Source organism: Lagenorhynchus albirostris, chromosome 1 (assembly GCF_949774975.1).
Source record: "Lagenorhynchus albirostris chromosome 1, mLagAlb1.1, whole genome shotgun sequence".
Taxonomy (NCBI): Eukaryota; Metazoa; Chordata; class Mammalia; order Artiodactyla; family Delphinidae; genus Lagenorhynchus; species Lagenorhynchus albirostris.
This window is the reverse complement of record NC_083095.1, coordinates 141,775,547-141,799,965: the sequence shown is the minus strand read 5'-3', so window position 1 is coordinate 141,799,965 and position 24,419 is coordinate 141,775,547. Positions and strand designations below refer to the sequence as shown.

Here is a 24,419-nt window from a genome sequence, read left to right as displayed (position 1 = left end):
TGATCTCTAAGAAGCCAAACAATGTGTGTGCTGAATCTACTCAATCACCACACATGCTGGGCTCTGTCTCTGTTTTATTGTAAGTCATTACCATTACAATAATACTGGCGGCATGGTGGACTACATTTTTATAAAGTCATCTGGTATATACTGTGAGCTCTTGTTTCCTGTAGAAAGACAGGTTACCCTTAAAATTAACCACAAAAGCCCTAAAAATGTTACAAAATATGCATCTCTACCTCTTAAGAGATAGTTTAGTGCTTCCAGCTGTATCACAGATAGTTGAAATTGGCATATCAATTTTACCTTCAATGTTCAAATAAGAAAAAAAAAGAAAGAACTGGAGGATAGAGCAACAACTAAACACTTTTTTTACCTAAAGCAAGAAGTTATTTGGTACAGAGACAAGACCAAAATAAATCAAGGAAAAAACTGTTAACTGGAACATAAAAATAATATCTTAGTGTGATCTTTCACCAAAAAAAAAATAATATAAATATTGATAATAATTCAACAGCTACGCCCTAAAGTGACTGGAGGCATTTGAGATTTATAATATACATTACACATATAATGTTATTGTACTCATAAATGCAAATATTATGCAGAGAAACCTGACACATGTTTTTCTGTTGTTCTAACAATTCTTCAAAAAGAAATTTTGTTGGGAAAGAATTTTGAAGTTTTTTGTTTTTGTTTAGCCTGAAGCTTTTAAAAACATCTTTTTACTGAAAAAAAAAAAAAAGCAGACACCTTTACTGTATACAGTGTCCTTTGTGCTCCAGAGGCTGCAGCCCCCATTGGTAGAGTCTGTGTGGGTTTTACTAGTCCCCACAGTCTTAGCTTCCACTTACTTGGCTTTATAATACGGGCCCTGAGCAAAACAGGGTGAAGATGCAAAATGTGACCCCAAAATATGAGAGATTGGGTGGGGAAAAGTTGCACATTTTGCTCAGGCTCTTCCTCTACAAGGCTCTGCCTCTCCTCAGTCAGTAACCTGAGAAAGTCTCTGAGGTCTGCCCTGCACGCTGGCCTCGAGATGTATCCCTGTGGGGGTCGAGAGGTGGCTACTGACCCTCCAGCCCCTACCTGTCCTCCCAGAGAGGTAAGGCAGCCCCAGGGGCTGACACTGACTCAAGCACCTGTCCTTGGACATTCTCAGGGGTGTTTTCCAGCCCTTTGTTTTGTTCTGCTTTACTGTAGTGCACTCTGATTGGGTTGGAGAGCAGGGATTTAAAGTACAGAGTCTCTTTGTTTTTCCAAGACCTCCTTTGATCAGGAGCTCAAACACATGCCCCAGAAACTGGGCTTCCTGGGTGATAGTGGCTAGGGGAACAACCTGACTTGGGTCCAGTGCCCCCAGAGAGGCCCCCAGGTAGACCCAATGGCCTGCTGGGTAGCTCTGCTGGCCTGAAGGAGGGGTTCAGGGCCACAGCAGGGAAGCGTCCCTTTCAGAGAGGAAATAAGTGAGAAATCAGCAAAGGACAAGAAGGAATGGGGCCCAAACTCCCTCCCCTTGGCCATGGAACCTGAGGGATGAGAACCTGGGGGATTTGAGAATTACCTTTGGGAAGCTAACAAATAAATAGTTACCAGATAAACTGGAAACAGCTTTCTGGGTACTTGCATGTTTAGGTATTTCCAGACACATTTAAAAGGAATTCTTCAAGACTGTGCCTTTTGTTCAGGCCTGTTCAGTGCCAAGTTTCACCAGGCTTCTCTCCCAAACGGGACTGTGATCACAGTGAAAAGAGGGTCAGGTAACAGCAACACCATAGCCTACAGTATGCACTCTCACTTCCATTATTATCTCATTTGATCCTTATTCCAACCCTGTGAGGGGGCAGGGCAGGTCTGGTTATTCCCATCGGAGAGACGAAGCACACGGCATGGAAGGTTTAAACACTGCCCATGGCAGAAAGGGATCCGTGAGCCCTGGAAGCTTGGCCCCCTGGTTTGGTCCTGCCACCACCATTCCATTGCCACTTCTAGCTCATTTTTGGGAAATGAGCTGCTCTCTGTGGCTAAACGCACCTGGAAAAAGTGGGTTGACTTAGCACTTCCCAAAGTATCCTGAGGACAGGCAAGGTGGGAAGGGGAAGGCCTACAACAAAGTGGGCTCCAAACGTCTAAATTCATGAATGGAACAATTAGAAGTGGAAGGGTTCTCAGGAGAAATCTTTGAAATCTGAGTCCTAACTCCAGTAAAATCCATGGGGATGCTTATATTAAACATTTTAACACAAATTAACATTTTGTTAAATACATCTTGGTTGGGGGGGAAGGTGCTGGTTAGAAAGAGGGAAGGGCAAAATCTGTGGTCCCTGTGGGTCCTGAGGCTACAGCAATGGAGGAGGGAGCACTTCCGGCTCCCAGCAGCCCTTGCAGCGCACTGTGCGCCAGGAGCTATGCGGGCTTCAAGCTAACAGCCATGCTGACCATTGGGAATGAGGTGCCTGTTGGCCCCAAGGCCATTCTTCAAACCGTCTGTCTCTTTGCCTTCGGTGGCTTCTTCCTTCTCCTCCTTTTCTTCCTCAACCTCTTCCTCTTCATACTCATCCTCATCATCACTTCTCACGTCCTGGATATTCTAGACAAAAGAAACAATGGGCTGTGAGTGACAACCTTCCAGAAAGACTCTTGAGTGAATAAGCAAACAAATGGGCTCAGTTTAGAGATATGGCTCCCTTCAGAGAAAACACAATATTCAAACAACCAAACATTCACCAACATAGAACATATCATGGATCATAAAATAAACCTTAACAAACTTAAAGAATCAAAATTATGCAAAATATGTTTCAGGTCCTAATGGAATTAAGCTAGAAATCAATATAAAAAAATAATGGGAAAATTTCAGAACACTTGGAAATTAATCAACACCCTTATAAATAATCAGTGGATCAAAAGAGTAAGTCTCAAGGGATACTAGAAAACATTTTGAATTAAGATTAAAACACATCACATTTTCTTCATTGTAGTTAAAACAGTGTTTAAAAGGAAATGTATACCATTAAATGTTTATATTAGAAAAGAAGAAAAGTCTGTAATAATATGAGCTTCCAACTTACGAAACTAGGAAAAAAAAAAAAAAAGAAAAGCAAAATAAGCCCAAAATGAGCAAAAGGAAGGAAATAACAGAGATGAGAAATCAATGAAATTGAAACAGAGATAACCTGAGTAGTCTTAAAAATATGAAAAAAAATTAAATATGTAGTTTAAAATCTTCTGAAAAAGAATATCAGGCACAAATGGTTTCACTGGCAAATTCCATGAAATGTATAAAGAAGAAATAACACCAAATTTCCACAATCTCTTCTAGAAAAAAGAGGAGGGATCACATCCCAATTTATTTTATGAGGCCAGAATTACCCTGATACAAAAACCAGACAGACAGTATAAGAAAATACAGCTACAGAGCAATATCTTTAATGAACATAGACATTAAAATCCTTAATAAAATATTCCAAATCAAAACCAGGAATGTATAAAAAATTATACTATGATAAAGTGGAGTTTGTCCCAGTAATGCAAAGCTGGTTCAATATTTGGAAATCAATGAATGTAATCCATCATATTAATAACCTAAAGAAGGGAAAATATGATTATATCAATTGATGCAGAAAAATCATATGACAAAATTCAACATCCATTCATGATAAAAAAAAATTGTAAAACTTCTCTACAAAGAAGGAATAGAAGCTAACATCATACTTAATGGTGAATAACTGAATGCTTTCCCCCTAAGAATAGGAATAAGGCAAGGATGTTCACTTTCACCATTCCTATTCACATTGTACTGGAAATCCTAGTCAATGAAATAAGGCAAGAAAAAGAAATAAAATTCATACAAATTGGGAAGAAAGAAATAAAAGTGTCTCTATTATTTATGTACAAAATACCAAAGAATCAACCAAAAAACTCCTAGAATTAATATGTGAGTTTAGTACTAAGGCTGCAGGATAAAAGGTCAACACATAAAATCTCTTTCTCTCTCTCTTTGTCTCTGTCTCTCTGTCTTTTTCTTTCTCTCTCTCTCTCTCTCTCTCTCTCTCTCACACACACACACACACACACACACACACACACACACAATCTTGATTTCTAGACACTAATGTAGTAGGCTAAAAAATGTCCTCAAAAATATTAGGTCCTAATTTCTGGAATCTGTGAATGTTACCTTACATGGTAAAGTTTTTTTGCAGATATTATTAATTAAATTAAGGATTTTGAGATGAGAGATTATCATGGACTATCCAGGTGGCCACTCAATGCCATCACATGTGTCTTTATAAGAGAGGCAGAGGGGATTCAACACAGAGGAAAGGCAATATGAAGAAGAGGTAGAGATTGAAGTGATGTAGCTACAAGCCAAGGAATGCTGGCAGCCACCAGAAGTTGGAAGAGGCAAAGAACAGATTCCCTGCTGTGTGTGAAGGGAACACAGATCTGCCACACTTTGATTTCTGCTCAAAACTGATTGTAGACTTCTGACCTCCAGAACTGTAAAAGAGTAAATTTCTGTTTTTTTAAGCCACCAAGTTTGTAGTAATTTGTTATGGCAGCCATAGTAAACTAACATGACTAGCAATGTCCAACTAAAACAGAAATTTAAAAGTCAGTAACATTTACAATAGTTTCAAAAAATAAAACACTTAGGTACAAATGTAACAAAGCATGTATAGTATCTGCATGTAAAACCTACAAAACTCTGAAGAAAGAAATCAAAAATCTAAATAACTAAAGAGACATACTATGTTCATGGCTTGGAAGTTTCAATACAGTAAAAATGTTGATTACCCCCATATTGATCTACAGATTCCACATAATACCATTAAAATCTTAGCAAGATTTCTTATAGATATAGACAAGCTGATTCTAAATTCTATATGGAGAGGCAAAGGAACTAGAATAGCTAAAGCAATTATGCAAAAGAAGAATAAAATTGGAAAACTCGAACTATCCAATTTTAAGACTTTACTATAAAGTTATAGTAATCAAGACTGGATGGTATTAGCAAAGGGGTAAACAAATAGATCAATGGAACAGAATAGAGAATCTAGAAATACACCCATACAAATACTGCCAATTGAGTTTTGACAAAGGTGCAAAAGCAATTTAATGGAGAAAGGATAGTCTTTTCAACAAATGGTGCTGGAGCAAGGAGAAATCCATAGGCAAAAAAGTAAAATTTAACCTTACACATATGTTAACACAAAATGAATTGTAGATCTAAATGCAAAATATAAAACTATAAAACTTTTAGAAGAAAACCTATGACCTTGGGTTGCATAACGAGTTCTTAGACAAGACACAAAAAGCATACTCCATAAAAAAATGATAAACTGTACTGCATCAAAATTAAAAACTTTTGCTCTATGAAAGGTACTATTTAAAAAAAAAAAAGAAAGATACTATTTAGAGAATACAAAGACAGGTTACAAACTGGGAGATAGTAATTACAAATCCCATATCCAACTAGTATGGATAATAAAGAATTCTCAAAACTCAACAATAAGAAAAAACATTTAAAAAATGGGAAAATATTTAAAAATACACACTTCTAGGAGGATATAGGATGTCAAATAAACAGATGAAAAGATATTCAACATCGTTAGCCATTAGGAAAATGCAAATTAAAATCATGATTAGATAAAACTATCATAAGAATAGCTAAAAAATAGCTTAAATATCTAAAAATAGCTTAAAAATCCTGAGAATACCAAGGATGAAGAGTAACTGGAAGGAATTCTTATACACTGCTGATGGAAATGCAAAATGGTATAGACACTTTGGAAACAGTTTTACTTATAAAGGCAAACATACATATACTGTATGTCTCAGCATTCCTACCCCTGAGTATCTACACTAGAGAAATGAAAATTTATATTCACACACACAAAAATGTTTATAAAAGCTCTATTCATAATTGCCCAAAATTGTAAGCAACCCAAATGTTCTTCAAGAAGTAAATGAATGGTACATCCATACAATGGAATACTACTTACCAATAAATAGGTACAAACTACTGACATTTATAAGAATTTGGATGAATCTCAAAAGCATTATGTTAAGTGAAAAAAGTTTGTTTCAAAAGGTTACCTACCCTCCCAACAAACAAAAGTCCAAGACCAGATGGCTTCACAGGTGAATTCTATCAAACATTTAGAGAAGATCTAACACCATCCTTCTCAAACTATTCCAAAAAATGCAGAGGAAGGAACACTCCCAGACTCATACTATGAGGCCACCATCACCTGGATGTGAAAACCAGACAAAGATATCACAAAAAAATAAAATTACAGACCAATATCACTGATGAATATATATGCAAAAATCCTCAACAAAATACTAGCAAACAGAATCCAACAACATATTAAAAGGATCATACACCATGATCAAGTGGGATTTACCCCAGGGATGCAAGGAATCTTCAATATACACAGATCAATCAATGTGATACACCATATTAACAAACTGAAGAATAAAAACCATATGATTGTCTCAATAAATGCAGAAAAAGCTTTTGACAAAATTCAACACCCATTTATAATAAAAACTCTCCAGAAAGTGGGCATAGAGGGAACCTACCTCAACATAATAAAGGCCATATATGACAAACCCACAGCAAACATCATTCTCAATGGTGAAAAACTGAAAGCATTTCCTCTAAGATCAGGAACAAGACAAGGATGTCTGCTCTCACCACTATTATTCAACATAGTATTGGAAGTCCTAGCCATGGCAATCAGAGAAGAAAAAGAAATAAAACAATACAAATTGGAAAAGAAGTAAAACCATCATGTTTACAGATGACATGATACTCTACATAGAAAAACCTCAAGATGCCACCAGAAAACTACCAGAGCTAATCAATGAATTTGGTAAAGTTGCAGGATACAAAATTAATGCACAGAAATCTCTTGCATTACTATACACTAACAACAAAAGGTAAGAAAGAGAAATTAAGGAAATAATCCCATTCACCATTGCAACAAAAAGAATAAAATAACTAGGAATAAACCTACTTAAGGAGATAAAAGACCTGTACTCAGAAAACTATAAGAAACTGATGAAATAAATCAAAGATGACACAAACAGATGGAGAGATATACCATGTTTTTGGGTTGGAAGAATCAATATTGTGAAAATGACTATACTACCCAAAGAAATCTACAGATTCAGTGCAATCCCTATCAAATTACCAATGACATTTTTCACAGAACTAGAACAAAAAAATCTTAAAATCTGTATGAAGACAAAAGAGACCCTGAATAGCCTAAGCAATCTTGAGAAAAAAAAAAAAAAATGGGGCTGGAGGAATCAGGCTCCCTGACTTCAGACTGTACTACAGGGCTACAGTAATCAAGACAGTATGGTACTGGCACAAAAACAGAAATATAGATCAATGGAACAGGACAGACAGCCCAGAGGTAAACCCACGCACCTATGGTCAACTAATCTATGACAAAGGAGGCAAGGATATACAATGGAGAAAAGACAGTCTCTTCAATAAGTGGTGCTGGGCAAACTGGACAGCTACATGTAAAAGACTTAAATTAGAACACTCCCTAACACCATACACAAAACTAAACTCCAAATGGATTAAAGACCTAAATGTAAGACCAGACACTATAAAACTCTTAGAGGAAAACATAGGAAGAACACTCTATGACATAAATCACAGCAAGATCTTTTTTTTTTTTTTGCGTTACACGGGCCTCTCACTGTTGTGGCCTCTCCCGTTGCGGAGCACAGGCTCCGGACGCGCAGGCTCAGCGGCCATGGCTCACGGGCCCAGCCGCTCTGCGGCATGTGGGGTCTTCCCAGACCGGGGCACAAACCCGTGTCCCCTGCATCGGCAGGCGGCCTCTCAACCACTGCGCCACCAGGGAAGCCCCAAGATCTTTTTTGACCCATCTTGTAGAGTAATAGAAATAAAAACAAAAATAAACAAATGGGACCTAATGAATCCTAAAAGCTTTTGCACAGCAAAGGAAACCATAAACAAGTTGAAAAACAACCCTCAGAATGGGAGAAAATTTTTGCAAATGAATCAATGGACAAAGGATTAATCTCCAAAATATACAAACAGCTCATTCAGCTCAATATCAAAAATAAAACCAAAACCCAAAAACCAACCCAATCCAAAAATGGGTGGAAGACCTAAATAGACATTTCTCCAGAGAAGACATACAGATGGCCAAGAGGCACATGAAAAGATTCTCAACATCACTAATTATTAGAGAAATGCAAATCAAACCTACAATGAGGTTCACCTCACACCGGTCAGAAAGGGAGGTGAGATGAATTGGGAGACTGAGACTGACATATATACACTAATATGTATAAAATAGATAACTAAAGAGAACCTGTTGTATAACACGGGGAACTCTGCATCACTTCACTATACAGTAGAAACTAACACAACACTGTAAAACAACTATTACCCCCCCCCAAAAAAAACGAACACAACATTGTAAAACAATTATACCTACCAAAAGACATACTGATGTAGTTTTCATGGCATTCTTAAAAAGACTAAACTGTAGGGATGGTGAACAGATAAGTGGCTGCCAAGAGCTGGGGTGGAGGGAGGAGTTATTGGGGTGACAGAATTATTCTGTATCCAGATTATAGTGATGGCTACACAAATCTACACTTGTGTTAAAATTCACAGAACTATACACCAACAGGAAAAAATAAATTTCACTGATGATAAGTTTAAAAATAAAACTTAAATGTATTTCTTTTTAGAACGCAAACACTATAGTTTTCCCAATAAACATCTGCTAAGTAAAGTATTGCTCATGCGGGCATTTTGGTTGTCAGGATATTTTTATTGTTGGGAATAGGATGTTTCCTATTTTCTTTATGCAGGAATTCCTTCAAGGACAGTTCTTAATTAAGAGTAATATGTTTCTCCTCTTCTTTACAGTGTTCTGAAAGGAATTTTGTGAGGAAAACTCCTAGAAGAATAACACTGTCCCAATGAATGCAGATGGAATTGCTGCAGATCAGACTTCATTGCAAAAGATAATGATGGTATGAACTATTAAAACAATACCAAGAACTCAAGCTCTCTGCAAGGCCAGTGTTGGATCTGACCCCTGACCCTCTAAGCCAGTTCAGAAACATCTCTATTAAACCCAGCCTAGAAAAGAAAAAAACTATGGAAGGTGGAGGCTGTTTCCTCACGCATCATTTTTCAAGATGATATCCATAACCATAAGTGTTTTCCCTTTTTGTGACCTGAAGACTAAAACTGACCACCTCTGGAGATTCTTGGGGTATATGTAACCAAATACTTCCTTGCATACAAGCTTCATGCAAACACAGCTTAAACAACAACATCAACAACAACGTACACACATTCTGCTGTCTTAATCACAGAAATATAACTTCATAGGCTCTTTTCTGTATGTTTTGCTCTTTTCACAACAACACAGAAAGGGTCCCAAAATAAACAAGGCTCACTGTAAACACTGAGGAATAAACTTGGCATCTCATCAGTTAAGATGCAACAGAGAAACGCAGCCTCTCCATGATTTGCTGGGAGCCAGGATCAGAATGCTCCCCCTGCAGACGGAGTCTTTGAGGGAAGGGCCATGCTTGGCTGACGTTTGCTTTCATGGATGGTGCCTCTTGGCTCTCCTTTTCTTTCCTCAAAAGTTTTTTGTAGGGAACAAGGGGAAATCTGAATCAAAACAAAGAAACTAATTTCTCCCCAGAAAGGCATACTAGCGTCTTCCCACCCCTTTCTCCAGGACTTGAATAGCTGCTTTAGCTGAGAAATAAATTCATCCTGGAGGATGCTCCCCATAGCTTGAAGCCACATCCTCCAGCACCCTCACCTCTGAGAAGAGGGCCTGGACCATATTCAGGCTTTTAGAAATGTATGACATCCTCACAGTCATAAAGGTTGGGGAGCACTACTGACTTTTAATGAGCATTGGCTAGGGATGCCGCATACCCTACAATGTGCATGACACCCTAATGTCCTGCCAGACCTGCATTTGTAATTATCCAAGCCTAGAATCTAATTCCATTTACATTCAAGCACAGGAATTCTTGCATGGTTTTAATATATTCTCAACTTTTCAGGACTGCAACTATGTACATAAATCCAAGGAAGATTATACTTCATTTTGTTCAGAACTTCACAATTTCAGAAAGCCATGTCACTGATGGCAACCCTACCAGTGGCATTTGAGGCTGTGTCAGTCTGCACTTGCAGCTGCCCCACTCATGCTGAGTCTCCATATAAGCAAGCACAGCATCTGCCAACTTCATTACATTCTCTAGGGCAGTCATGTACACGTTACACACGAAATGCATATTTTATCAGAAATGTTTTTCATCTTATTTCTTTTTTATTACGTTGTGGCATTATATTGCTTTTTGAAATTATGCTTTTAGGTGAGTGATATTACCTAGGAATTTAATTTCAGGCTAGTGAAGAGGGTGTGGGTCCAACAGGTTGGAGAACCACTGCCCTTGATGATGAATCAAGCTCAGAAAGGATTTCCTGGTAGTAAGAGTTTGTTAGATAGATGTATAGGTGGTTGCACACTATAAAAACTTGAATACACCATTGTAAAGCAATTGTACCCCAATAAAGATGTTAAAAAAAACTTGAATAATGCAAATTGGAAATTGAACGGTATTCAAAAATATTAATAAAACCCCATATTATATTCAATTTCATCTTGTATATGCTATCTGTAATATAACAATAACAGCAATGACACCCTTAAGGGGCTTTTATTCCACTGTCCTAAAAATCCTCTGTGCTCTTCCTGTTCATCCCTCCCTCCCTCCCAAGCCCTGGCATTCACTGACCTTTTTATTGTCACCATAGTTTTGTCTTTTCCAGAATGTCTTGTAGTTGGAATCATATAGTATTTAACTTTGAAGATTAGCTTCTTTCACTTAGTAATAAGCATGTAGGGTTCCTCCATGGTTTTTCATGGCTTAATAGCTCATTTCTATTTTTTTTTTTTTTTTTTTTTTTTTTTGCTGTACGCGGGCCTCTCACTGTTGTGGCCTCTCCTGTTGTGGAGCACAGGCTCCGGATGCGCGGGCTCAGCGGCCATGGCTCATGCGCCCAGCCGCTCCGTGGCATGTGGGATCTTCCCAGACCGGGGCATGAACCCGTGTCCCCTGCATCGGCAGGCGGACTGTCAACCACTGTGCCACCAGGGAAGCCCCTCATTTCTTTTTATTGCTGAAGAATATTCTATTGTTCGGATGTGCGTACCAGAAGTATGCATCTACTGACCTATTGGAGGACACCTTGGTTGCTTCCAAGATTTGGCAATTATAAATGAAGGCACTATCCACGCTATAAATGTCCACGTGCCAGGCACTGAACTAAGCAATTAGTATGAACAATACCGTTTCCTCCTCACAGCAACCCTAGGACATAGGACCTATTCTATTTACTTTAAAGGAGAGGAAAATGAGGCTTAGAGGGGTTAAGTAACTTTTTCAAGGCCACACAGCTACAAGAGGCAGACAGGGTGAAAACCCTATCAAAACTTAGACACCTCAAAACAGTGCTCTACAAACCCCTGCTGGAATATTTGGAGAGACAGGGCACCCAGGGGGTGAGACAAACACTGGCATGCTTTATTCTATTCTATTCCATTTTAAAAATGATGTACAAAACTGATTTGGCAACCTATTAATGATCTGCAACCTACAGTTTGAAAAACACTGGCTAAGGTGTGCTAGAAAAAATGAGGCTTTGCTAATCAGCTGAAATCAGAAAAGTTTAAGATATAAATCACAATCCGTATTCTGCAAAGTACCTTTTCACAATGGTAAATCTTTTCCAGTAATTACAATACTTAATAGAAATCAAAAACAAGTCAACCTTGCTCTAGGGGAACAAAATCTAAACACCTGCTAAAGGTCAAGCCACAGTGTTTTCTAGAACTCTACCTGTCTGCTTTGATGGGATGCCAAGACTCTGCTTGCACCAGCAGCAGTGAGTCTCTCCCTTGGAATCAGCCAGCTTCTTTTCTTGTATTGTCCTTCCCTTTGCTTTTTCTCTGCACACCAGCGCCCCTTACTTTCCTACTTCTTAGTTGTCCCTGGGCTTGTAGAACTGGTCTCATGCAACTTGTTGGCCCTGAACCCTCCCAAAAGTCATTAAGGGCCCAAGAAAATCCATGCAAAAAAGAAGGATCTAAACCCTTCTTCGAAGAGTGAAGGGAGCCAAGGGCTGCAGCCACCAGATGCACAGTTCTCACACATGCCAAGCATATCACAGCACACATGCTTCCTGTTACCTGCCCGCCAGCTGCCCTTGGTGAAGGGTTAGCAGTGCCATTACAGACAGCATATTACTATTCTGATAACTTTAGATAACTTTCTTTATGGAATTAGAAAAGATATCTAATATTCAACTGGACATTTTCCAGAAATGACCTGGGCCCTCTAGAATACATTATTGGCAATATTATTCATTCCACAAATGGAAATGCATGAATATAATTTCTGCAATGTCTTTTAAAAGTACCTCCTTCCTCTCCCCAGCAACTCCCTTCAGTTACACAAAATGATGGTGAAGGGAATGAAGAACAAGTTACTTATGGAAGAGAGACCTTGTAACAGGTCTTAACAAGGGCTTTGGAACCCCCACATCACTAATGGCACCAGTATTGGCAAATGTCATCAGCCTGGCACTCCAGGAGGGCAGAGAAGACACGCATTCAGAGGATGGGGTTGAAGTCACAGTCACTATGAAGGAAGGTGAGCAATCAGTCTGAAAGCATCCCATATGCTAGGAGAAACAGAAACCCTGAATCTGGGACCAAAATGATCTTCTCCAGATTAAAGTTGGTTGAAGCCAACATTCCCCTTTGAAGGGCATGTTCCAGGAGCAGGGGTACAGAGCTTAACCGAACCACATTCAAAGACTCATTCACCCAAGCACGGGAGTATCTTAAAGCAATGGACACACTTCCAACTTCTCCTATTGACCCTTTTTTTTTGGTGGGGGGCTTGTGAAAAAATGCTTGAACCTGTAATATCACACAGTAATTCACTTTGGCTGGTGTCAAATCTCTCAGACACAGAGTACAGGACCAAGACCACTGTCCCGGCTCCCTGCAGTCATGAGTGCAAGTCAAAGCAGTATCGAAAACATGCCCTAAAACCGGCTTATGCATGGTTCCCAATTTTTGTGACTGGTCTGTATACATAGAATGCCTCTTCTCTTGAATTTCAGAACCGGACTCAAAGGTTGCTTTTTAAACTGTCCCAACTCACCGGTATGAAATATATTGTACTTTCCACTGATGGTTTTTATTTTCATTACACTTGCTGCTATCAATGTACCTAATTTCCTTAAGAAATTATTTCACTTTGCTAAGGCTTACAGGCTTTAAAAAATGAGCTTCTAGGAGAAAAAGTAAGTTTTAGGGATAGATGGACTCTGGAGAGTATCTGGTCGGGCAGATTCATTTTCCAGAAGAGATAAAAACTACAGGACTTGAACCCACTCAGCTCACTGACTCAGCTTGGTGGAGAAGAGCTCAGATTACGCTATGTGGCTCTTGATAAAAATGCATGGATTTCTTTCATATTCTCTATATTACCTAAAAGTAAATTTAAAATAAATGTAAAAGGCTCTGTGGTAATCACCAACTTGTGATGTAGAAAATGATTTGATTTCATGAATGTACTTTGCTTTGGGGATTAAAACCATTAAAATTAGTGTATTTTCTACACATTTTGCATCCTTTAGACGCAGCTTTAGATTCAACAGCCTGCAAATTCCACAACTTTAACTGGGCAAAGATATACAAAACCATTTTGAAAAAAAATCATTAGGATTTATGTAAGCAACACTTAGGAAATAACCATGGAAAGACAGAAGATTAAGTATTGAATATATAGCCCAGAAAAATGTGTATTAACAACAAAATGTTAAAGTTTGTTTCAAATATTAGCATCCAACAAAGAATTCATATGCACCATTAAGAAGGAAAAAAATCCAATGTGACAGAAAAGCAGACAATGAATATAAACAGATGATTCACAGAAGAGACAACTATTGACTAATCAACTACACAAAATGCTCAAGCTTAGTAATGCAAATTAAATGAGATAAAATCTCTTATTCATCAAACTGGTAAATATTAAAATATCTGATGGTACCGAAAATTGGTGAGGATGTGGGGCAAGAGAGACTCCCACATACTTTGACAAATTGTTTGGCAGCATCTGGTAAACTTGACTCAGGAATTCTACTTATAGAGAAACTCCCATATGTGCCACCAGGAGACATATATAAAGATGTAAACAGGAGGATATGTAGACTGTGGACTATTCTGTGATGGATACTATACAGGAGGTAAGTACACTGGTCCACAGTAATATTTCTCAATATGAATAATGTCATAATGAGTGAAGAAAACAAGTTGTACAATTATATAAACTAAATAATACCATTTATGTAAAGTTTAAAAACAAAAAATCAATGCTTTAATTGTGGCTATATCCAAACATAATAAGCATATAAAAGCATGGGTGGAAGGACATCAGCTTCCCTTCTGCAGAGGGAGGGAGAAAGGATGGGGTGGAATATACCGGAATGTGCCATCTTCCTCCCCTAGTTTCTCTTAGGTGATGTCACCAGCACTCAGCAAGCACTCAGTGTATATTTGATGAGCAAGTGAATGGATGAATCTAATACCACAAGATGGGAATCTTAAATCCCATCCGAATGCAGGTGATCCCAAATTTGTATCCCAGCGTGGACTTTTCTTCCAGGCTTCAGACCATCTCCTCTCAGCTGCCTAAGGCCTTGTCAGATTCGAGGCTCCGTTTACACCACCTTCTCTGGCCTTCGTATTTCAGCACATGGCACTACCATCCACACAGCTGCTCCAGGCAAAACTGCCAGGTCATCTTCAGTCCTGCCCTTTATGGGAGATCTTGTTTCCCAGCTTATCGCATTCAGAGGGACTCTAACACAGATCCCTGAGCTCCTGTCTTAGTGGTTTTCAAGTTACATCTAATATCTGTGGTCACATCCAGACTCTGAGTTGAACTGTTCTGTTGGTGAGTCCCTGCCTAGGACCTCAGAGTCTGAGGGCACGGCAGTCAGCTGAGCTGGGCAGCACAGCTGGCCCTCTGAGATGCAGTCACACAGGTTTGGGTCCTGAAAGACCCTTGCTGACCTACAGTGCCCTGCAGTACTGCCTTGCAAGACTTGCGATGGCCACTGCAGACAGCTCCTGCTGGACAGTGCTGCTTCCACAGCTCAGAGGAGCCAGACTACTGTTGTTGACAGGATTTTTGAATAAGGAAAATTTACAAATATCGTGCCTGCCTCTCTCGAGGGATAGAGAAATATGATTTGCTTTTAGACAACTCCAATCCACCAGCCAACTTTCAAAAGGAAATACATAACTGGCTTATAGCTGAGCAGCCATAGTATAGTGGGGCTTTTCTACACCAGTGTTTCCCAACTGATGTGCCAGGAAAGGGTTAAAAGATATGCTGAGATACTGATTCTCTCAGGCCTTGGGGCAACTAGCAGAGCCCCAGTCTCCTGCTTTGGGTAGTCCTGTCAGTTTCCCCCAGTGTGCTGTACAAATATCAATTTCTTCAGTGCCTGAGGTAAGGAAGCTGGGAAGCAGTGTCCTAGAGTGACTACAGAGCTGAATGAAATGTTTCCTTAAGTAGCAACCTTAGAAGACTTCCTCATAAATGCAGAGGCTTGAACTAAAGATGAGAAGCCTTGCAGCCCCTAGGAGAGAAATGTGTGTGTGCAGGGCAGGAGGTGAGAACTGGCTCCCTCCAGGACATGAATGGCTCTGCTGGCTTAGACCCAACATTCAGCGAGCTTAAAGAGGTGAAAAGTAAGGAGAGAGAACTGGTCACTAAGTGAATTAGAATGAATGAGGAACGAGTGTTCGGCACAGTCCACACTGCCTCACCCGCAATGTCCTTCTCAACCCACACTGTACAAAGCCATGCAGGAACAGAAAGGTGTAGTGCCATCAAAGTCATAATTTTCTCTCAGTTACACCTGAACAATTAGCTACAGTCTCATTCTCTCAATCCATCAGAACTTTCCAAATGCAGGTGTCTTATTTCAAAAGGAGATGGCTGGCAACCATTTGTGATTATCACTTGAGTAATTTTAAACTGCCAACACCTGAAGAAATGCTAAACAGATAATTATGGAGAGCTTGGCTCCTCAAGAAAGAGTGTGTTTGGCTGTTCTTGCATAAACCTAACTTCTCTCTGTATAGGATGACACTGTCAGGTGGGAAAGCAAGGAATAATTTGAGATCAACACCAACCACAAAGTGAAATCAACCAAAAGAGAGAGGAGTTTACTCATTTATTCCAGGGATCTCAGCCAGTTTATTCTGTGGGGACTGTTCTGCCCATTGTAGAAGGGCTAGTAGTAAGTATTCCTGGTCTCTGTGCACTAGATGCCAGTTATGACCACCAAAATTGTCTCCAGAGATTACCAAATGTCCCAGGGGGCAAGGCGGGGAGCAAAACCACCCCAGGTGAGAACCACTGATTCAAAAAATATTTCTTGAGCCCCTGTGCATTGTGTAAGACTTTGGGGATATAATGGTTTCTGTCTTCAAATAACTTGTACTCTATTCAAAGAGCCAAACCCTAAGGTATCAAACACATAACAATATTCAACCACCCATTTGTAAGTGTTAGGAAGCAGAGAATACCATGATATGTAAATTGGGGATCTCACTTAGATGGATGGGAAGGAAGGAAGGCCTTGCTAAGGAAATGGAACACAAAGGTTGTAATCTGAAGGTTAAGGAGGAGTGGTCAGGGAAGATGGGGTAGGCATTTCAAGAAGAAGACACAGTACGTACAAAGGCCCTGAGATGAATGGCATGCTCAGGGATCAGAAAGGCCAGTGCAGCTAAAACATGGTAAGAAAGATGGAGCATGACCTAAGATGAGGTCGGGGAGTAAGCATGGACCAGATTACAGATTTAATAGGTCATGGTAAAAAGTTCCAAGTTACTTCTAAGTCCAAATGGAAACCGCTGTGTAGCACTGTTTGAAGTATTGGGAATATATGTGACAAAAAAAGACAAGGTGCCTATCCTCAGAAATCTTCTGCTTTCTGTGGAAACTGGTTTATATATAACAGTGTTCTCTGTTGCTGTATGGAAACAGAATCCATGGTGGTCAAATGTGGAGCACTTAGGAGGCTGTGGTCATAGACCAGAAGAGAAATGTCAGTGGCTTGGATTGGAGTGGTAGCATTTGAGATGTAGAGGGGCAATTACATAAGAAAGAATGGTGCCCAAAGGCCTCCAGGTTTGGAGGGACTTTTAAGCTCATCTAATCTAATTTCTACTTGATGCTGATATGCCTTTCTTAACAACCAGAGCAAAAGATGTACATTCTCCTGCTTGTACATTTCCAGTAATTCATTACCTGCTTCTTTTTTCATATGGTGCTAAAATCTGCCTCCTTATCCAAAAGGGGTCTGTATACTTCCTTCAAATGCTGAAGTTAACCCCTCTTCAAGCTAAATATTCTTATTTTCTTCAGTTTATCCTCATATGACATGGCACCAAAACCCTTCACTATCCTGCGTGTCTTATGAGAACATATTCCCATCCACAGCCACCGCCTTACACTGGATTATGTGTGTAACACAACCAGCATCACTCAATTAATACACAACTTACCACTTTCATATCTACCAAAAAAAAAGTGAATACAATAAATTTAAAGTCAAGCCCTGATGATGTCTATGCTTTTAGTTTTATTTTTTGTGTAATTTTTCTTATATTTTTAGATTCCAGAATATATATACTTTTATGAATTAATCATGATTTGCCTATTAGTGAAAGTAAGTAGCTGGCCCTGGTCTGCAGTCCTCAAAAATTATTGCAAGGATTACCAAACAAAATAAACTTTGACAATGAGAAAAAATATGTTAATAGGATAAAATTACGAATAATCTCTGCCACAGCACTTCCATACACTCTGGGAATGACATCTGCAACCATGGTTTCAATAAAATTGCAGAGCTGTGCTTTTGAAATGCCTTAACTAAACTCTGCGCTCGGGAATCTGTGGCTTTACAGTAATGTCAAAAGCCCAGGAGGTCGTGAATGACTCATAATGTCCCACTGCTTTTTTGAATGGCTCCACATCTAAATCCACAGTTGGCAATGAAACAAAGGACAATATAATAAGCACTTTATGCTGTTTTGAAAGAAAATTTTAGCTTTAACTGTATGAAAAAGAAAGTGCATTCAGTCAGAGTTTAATCTTCTGAACTACTGTCAAAATACATTCCTTTTTGTCATATTAGTTCTTATTATCCAAGTTGACAAGGTCACAGAAAAAAACAGTTTTCCCCTTTTTTTCTACTCAAAGGAGCTGCATTAAATTTAATTCTTTGAAACTTGGCTACACATGGACATTTCCTATCAGTTATCTGTAATATGAAATTTCTAGACCAGTGCTCCTCAAACTTTAATGTGCATATGAATCACCTAAGTTTCTTGATAAAATACAGATTCTCATTCAGAAAGTATCTAGTGGGGCCTGAAAGGTTGCATGTCACACCAGCTCTGGTGATGCCTCAGCTGACAGTCAGGTACCACACTGCAGTCAGCAGGTGGATGCTTAGGCCACAGACCCTCTCTAGATTGCTGCTCTCTGTGCCTAAGGGTCTTTCACATTTTAAAATCCCATGATTGCAAACAATTTTGACTTCCTTGACTCTGTATGTCATGAGTCTTTTTAGTCCAGAAAGGTAATATAAAATTACCAGTATGTCTCACTTTATGTAATGACTCATGTCTTTAATTCTCCAGAGAAATGTACTATTTAGAGAATTCTGGTTTTCTAGAAAGTAAAGAATCTCAGAGTGCTTGGTGCCTGTTTCAACAGTGTGACTTTTTATTTTTAAGGCTTTTTCAGCATAGAACCCCTATGTAACATGAAGTCTACTGCTCTTGTTAAAATTTTCATGATGGGTGTATTTGCTGAGGTCATGTCAGCGAACTCTACAGATGTGGGGAAGAGTGCAGCCATCTCTGCTTTTTAGAAAGCAGACTCAGCAATCAGAGGGATGTCCATGGACACTTGTGCAGAGTAGGACAGAGAGGACACACACACACACACACACACACACACACACACACACACAGCTGGGTTTCTCCACTTGATCTAGTGGCTCTCAACCTGAGAGGCAGAGTAGAATCACTTATGTTGGGGGAAGAAGAGGACTGTCAAAAACCCCAGTGTCTGGGTCTAGTCCCCATAGATTCTGATTTAATTGGTCTGAATTAGAACCTGGCTGTGAGTATTATTTTTAAGGCTCTACAGGTCATTCTAGTGAAGCTATAGTTAACATAGCCAGTATGTAACAAGCTGAACTGAAACGAAAAGTGGAAATCCTGGGAGATCTTTTGGGTGTGAGATCCAGAATAATACCTTATTCTTCATTAGTCTTAAATATGATTATAGTCCTCTCCTGATTAAAATATATATCAAGCCAAAAAATGACTCTTTTTCATGAACTAGATTATATAGAATAATCCTGAATTTCTTTAATAGGCCTTTTAGACAAAAGGTCTTCTGAAACGTTTAGGCATCCATCACCAAATGTCATGCTTTCCCATTCTTTTTTTTTTTTTTTTTTTGCGGTACGCGGGCCTCTCACTGTTGTGGCCTCTCCCATTGTGGAGCACAGGCTCCGGATGCGCAGGCTCAGCGGCCATGGCTCACGGGCCCAGCCGCTCCGCGGCATGTGGGATGCTCCCAGACCGGGGCACGAACCCGTGTCCCCTGCATCGGCAGGCGGACTCTCAACCACTGCGCCACCAGGGAAGCCCTCCCATTCTTAAACAAAAGACTCAAATGATAAGCTGGTCAAGCAAAATGAAGTTTAACAAGAAGGAATATAACTTCCACAAAAGTCACAATCATCAACATACAATCCTGAGCAGAAATGTGGCTTGGCTGATGTGAAAAACACTTAGAGGTTTTAATCAATTTCAAGCTCAATATGAATTAACAACCTAATGTGAACTACCAGCAACTCAAAGCAAAACTAGGATGCATTGATGGCAGCATAGTTTTCACAGAAAGAGACATCAAAACTGCTTGACTTTGTATTAGTCAGACCATATCTAGAAACTGGTGCTGATTTAAAGGAGAATCTGGATAAAAAAGAAAACATTTACAAATTCCAGTTAGCTCCCACAGCCCTCTAGTTTGTGGCTGGGAAAGGGGGTGGGGGGAAGAGGAGGTCAGAAAAACAAGCAGCCTGGGAGTACAGAACTTAGAAGAAGCACAGACAAAATCCCCCCCAGAAACAGAAAGTAAAGCCATAAATGACCTGGAAGTTCATAGCCCTTGCTAAAGAGAAGGGGCTCCAACGTGTACAAGATACAAGTGTCAGCCTCGGAGAAGCAGAGCTTGTGGGGGAGAACCAGGTATACACAGAAGAGTGGTACCTGGAGATGAGTAGTGAAGGGAAAGAAGGAAATAGGATTAGAAAAGTAAGGCACCTGCAGAAAAGAATGAAAAACAAGACAAAGAATTGGCTTAAAAAAAAAAAAAAAGATCCCGAGAATAGTACCTTCCTCCCTTGCTCACAAACTGGAAAGTTTTCTTGGGTGGAAAGAAAGGGTAGTAGGTACAGCCAGCATGTTACAATTGAATACACCACCAGGGACCCCGTGAGAACAAATTACACATGAGAACATATCCCGTCACCTGTCCCATATGCAGTGGTTGAGAAGCAGAATTGCTAGTCTAGAGCTAGGAGCTGTAACACCCAATGTAGTAGCCACCCATTCACCACGTGTGTCTTCTGAAATGAGGTTGGTCCAAATTGAAAGATGCTGTAAGTGTAAAATATACACTGAATTTCAAGGACTTAGTATGGAAAAAAAGCATGAAAAATATCTCATTAATGATTTGTTTGTACTGATTGCTGAATCACTATATTAGCTTTAAATAATGATTGTGATTATAATCCTTCCCTGATTAAAATACATACCAGACAAAATTGAAATGATAATATTTTGTTTGTATTGTGTTAAATAGAATATATTATTAAATTACTTTCACCTGTTTCTTATTATTTTTAAAATGACACTACTAGATAACCTAACATTATGTATGTGTGTGGCTCACATTATATTTTTATTGGACAGCATTGACCTAGAGAGAAAAATCAGGAAAAAAGAAGGAATCACCAAACAGTTGTACTTGTTTGAAAAGTAAAACAGGACATCTCAGGAAGCATATTAAGTGTTGTTATTTAGAAAATAAAATACTGTGACTTCTGCTTTTGGCTATTATAGAAAAATAGGTAATAGATTATTCTATCATGTTAAACAAACAGAAAACTGGATAAAACATATGAAACAATAATTTTTAGACACTGTTCAATAAGCTGCTTGGGACTGTGATTCCTAAGAACAGGAAAATGTAGAAGGGAAGCCCTTCAACTGCCCCAGTTACTGCCTGGAGGAAGCTTCTAAGCTGAAGCACAGCAAAGACCCCAAACGGAGCCCAGTGGTGCCAGTGAGTTGAGGAAACAGAGAGTTCACCAAAGGCAAGGAAGCTAGAATTTATGGGGCAGAATGCTGGTAAAAAAGGAGTTACACAGAGAGTGAGCTCCAGAGATCTGCAGTGGGGTCCCCTTCAGTCTCTGGCTGAGTACTGATCTGTGCATGTGTATGAGGAAACTACTGGAGGCCAGGCCGAGAACTACCAGAAAGGAGTTGGCAAAACAACCCCTGGAACCTACATTGGCTTGGCCATTTGTTGTCTTCTCACCATCCAGAGTAGAAAGAACTCTTAGTACATGGACAGCAAAGAGAATACTATGAAGAACTCCACTTAATAGCCATAGACTAAAGGCTATTCTACTCTCATTTTCACAAAGCTTATAAAAGCAGGCTTTGAAAGGATCAAACTTATTACAAGTAAGTTAACTTCATACAAAACCAAAATACACTAGTTTTACTACATTGAAAAAAGCACTATTTGAAAGAATACAACAATATCCAGCATCTAACATAGTAAATTCAAAATGTCTGGCATCCAATCAAAAATTACTGGGTTTGCAAAGAAGCTGGAAAATGTCACATAACTCAGAGAAAATTCAATAGAAACAGACCCAGAACTATCAGAGATGACAGAATTAGCAAACAAAGATGCTAACATAATTATTATAAGTATGCTCCAGGGACTTCCCTGTTAGTGCAGTGGTTAAGAATCCACCTCCCAATGCCGGGGACACGGGTTCGAGCCCTGGTCCAGGAAGATCCCGCATGCTGCAGAGCAACTAAGCCTGTGAGCCACAAATGCTGAGCCTGCACTCTAGAGCCTGCGAGCCACAACTACTGACCCCGCGTGCCACAACTACTGGAGCCCACGCATGTAGAGTCCGTGCTCCACAACAGGAGAGGTCACCACAATGAAAAGCCTGTGCACCAAAACGAAGAGTAGCCCCCACTCACCACAGCTGGAGAAGGCCGGTGCACAGTGGCAAAGACCCAACGCATCCGTAAGTAAATAAATAAATAAGCCCCATATATTCAAGGAGGTAGAGAAAACCATGAATATAATGAAAGAAATGGAAGATATAAAAAAGACCAAATGTAATTTATAGAGATGAAAAATACAATATCTGAAATTTTAAAACACACTAGATAGGCTTAACTGTGGATTAGACACAGTAAAAGAAAAGATAAAAAAATTGAAGATGTAGCAATAGAAAATATTCAAAATGAAACTGATCAGAAATAAAAAGACTGAAAATGAATAGAACATCAATGATTTGTGGGCCAGTAAAGAGGTAATTGAAGTCCTATAAGAAGACAGAAAAGAAAAGACAGAAGAAATTTTGAAAATTTTGTTGAAATTTGAATTTGATGAAAATTTATAAACCCCACAGATTAAAGAAGCTCAAAAAACCCCAAGTATAAAAGCACACCAAGAGGAGGAATTGGGAAGATGGCGGAAGAGTAAGACGCGGAGATCATCTTCCTCCCCACAGATACACCAGAAATACATCTACACGTGGACCAACTCCTATAGAACACCTAGTGAATGCTGGCAGAAGGCCTCAGACCTCCCAAAACGCAAGAAACTCCCCACGTACGTGGATAGGGCAAAAGAAAAAAGAATAAACAGAGACAAAAGAATAGGGATGGGACCTGCACCAGTGGAAGGCAGCTGTGAAGGAGGAAAAGTTTCCACACACTAGAAAGCCCCTTGCTGGGCAGAGACTGCAGGTGGCAGAGAGGGAAGCTTCGGAGCCGTGGAGGAGAGCACAGCAACAGGGGTGAGGCGGGGGCAAAGCAGAGAGATTCCCGCACAGAGGATCAGTGCCAACCAGCACTCACCAGCCCGAGAGGCTTGTCTGCTCCCCCGCCAGGGCAGGCGGGGCTGGGAGCCCAGGCTCAGGCTTCGGTCGGAGCACAGGGAGAGGGCTGGGGTTGGCAGCGGGAACACAGTCTGCAGGGGGTTAGTGCACCACAGCTGGCCGGGTGGGAGTCCGGGGAAAAGTCTGGACCTGCCAAAGAGGCAAGAGACTTTTTCTTCCCTCTTTGTTTCCTGGTGCGTGAGGAGAGGGGATTAAGAGCGCTGCTTAAAGGAGCTCCAGAGACGGGCGTGAGACGTGGCTATCAGCGCAGAACCCAGAGACGGGCATGAGACGCTAAGGCTGCTGCTGCCGCCACCAAGAAGCCTGTGTGGGAGCACAGGTCACTATCCACACGTCCCTTCTGGGGAGCCTGTGCAGCCCGCCACTGCCAGGGTCCCGGGATCCAGGGATGACTTCCCCAGGAGAACGCATGGCACGCCTCAGGCTGGTTCAACGTCACGCCGGCCTCTGCCGCCGCAGGCTCACCCCACATCCGCACCCCTCCCTCCCCCCAGCCTGAGTGAGCCAGAGCCCCCAAATCAGAGGCTCCTTTAACCCCGTCCTGTCTGAGCAAAGAACGGACGCCCTCAGGAGACCTACATGCAGAGGCGGGGCCAAATCTAAAGCAGAGCCCTGGGAGCTGTGTGAACTAAGTAGAGAAAGGGAAATCTCTCCCAGCAGCCTCAGAAGCAGCGGATTAAAGCTCCACAATCAACTTGATGTACCCTGCATCTGTGGAATACCTGAATAGACAACGAATCATCCCAAAGTGAGGAGGTGGACTTTTAGAGCAAGAGTTATTATGTTTTCCCCTTTTCCTCTTTTTGTGAGTGTGTATGTTTTTGTGTGAGATTTTGTCTGTATAGCTTTGCTTTCACCATTTGTCTTAGGGTTCTATCCATCCATTTTTTTTGTTTTGTCTTTCTTTTTAAAAAATTTCTTTTCTTAATAATTATTTTAATAACTTTATTTTATCTTATTGTCTTTCTTTCTTTCCCTT

General features: G+C 40.1%; 1 protein-coding gene across 4 annotated transcripts in view; it reads right to left on the bottom strand.

Moving 5' to 3' along the window:
• Window positions 1–426: 426 nt before the first annotated feature.
• Window positions 427–24,419, bottom strand: part of CERS3 (ceramide synthase 3) — a 122,698-nt gene continuing 98,705 nt past the window's right edge. For 2 of the 4 annotated variants that reach the window (XM_060155525.1, XM_060155544.1), the window contains exon 12: window positions 435–2,590. In XM_060155525.1, the coding sequence (XP_060011508.1) occupies window positions 2,423–2,590 (168 nt within the window). In that variant the 3' untranslated portion in view covers window positions 435–2,422. Of the gene's footprint in view, window positions 2,591–24,419 lie in introns of all 4 variants that reach the window. The other 2 variants (XM_060155552.1, XM_060155535.1) reach the window with 2 other exon arrangements.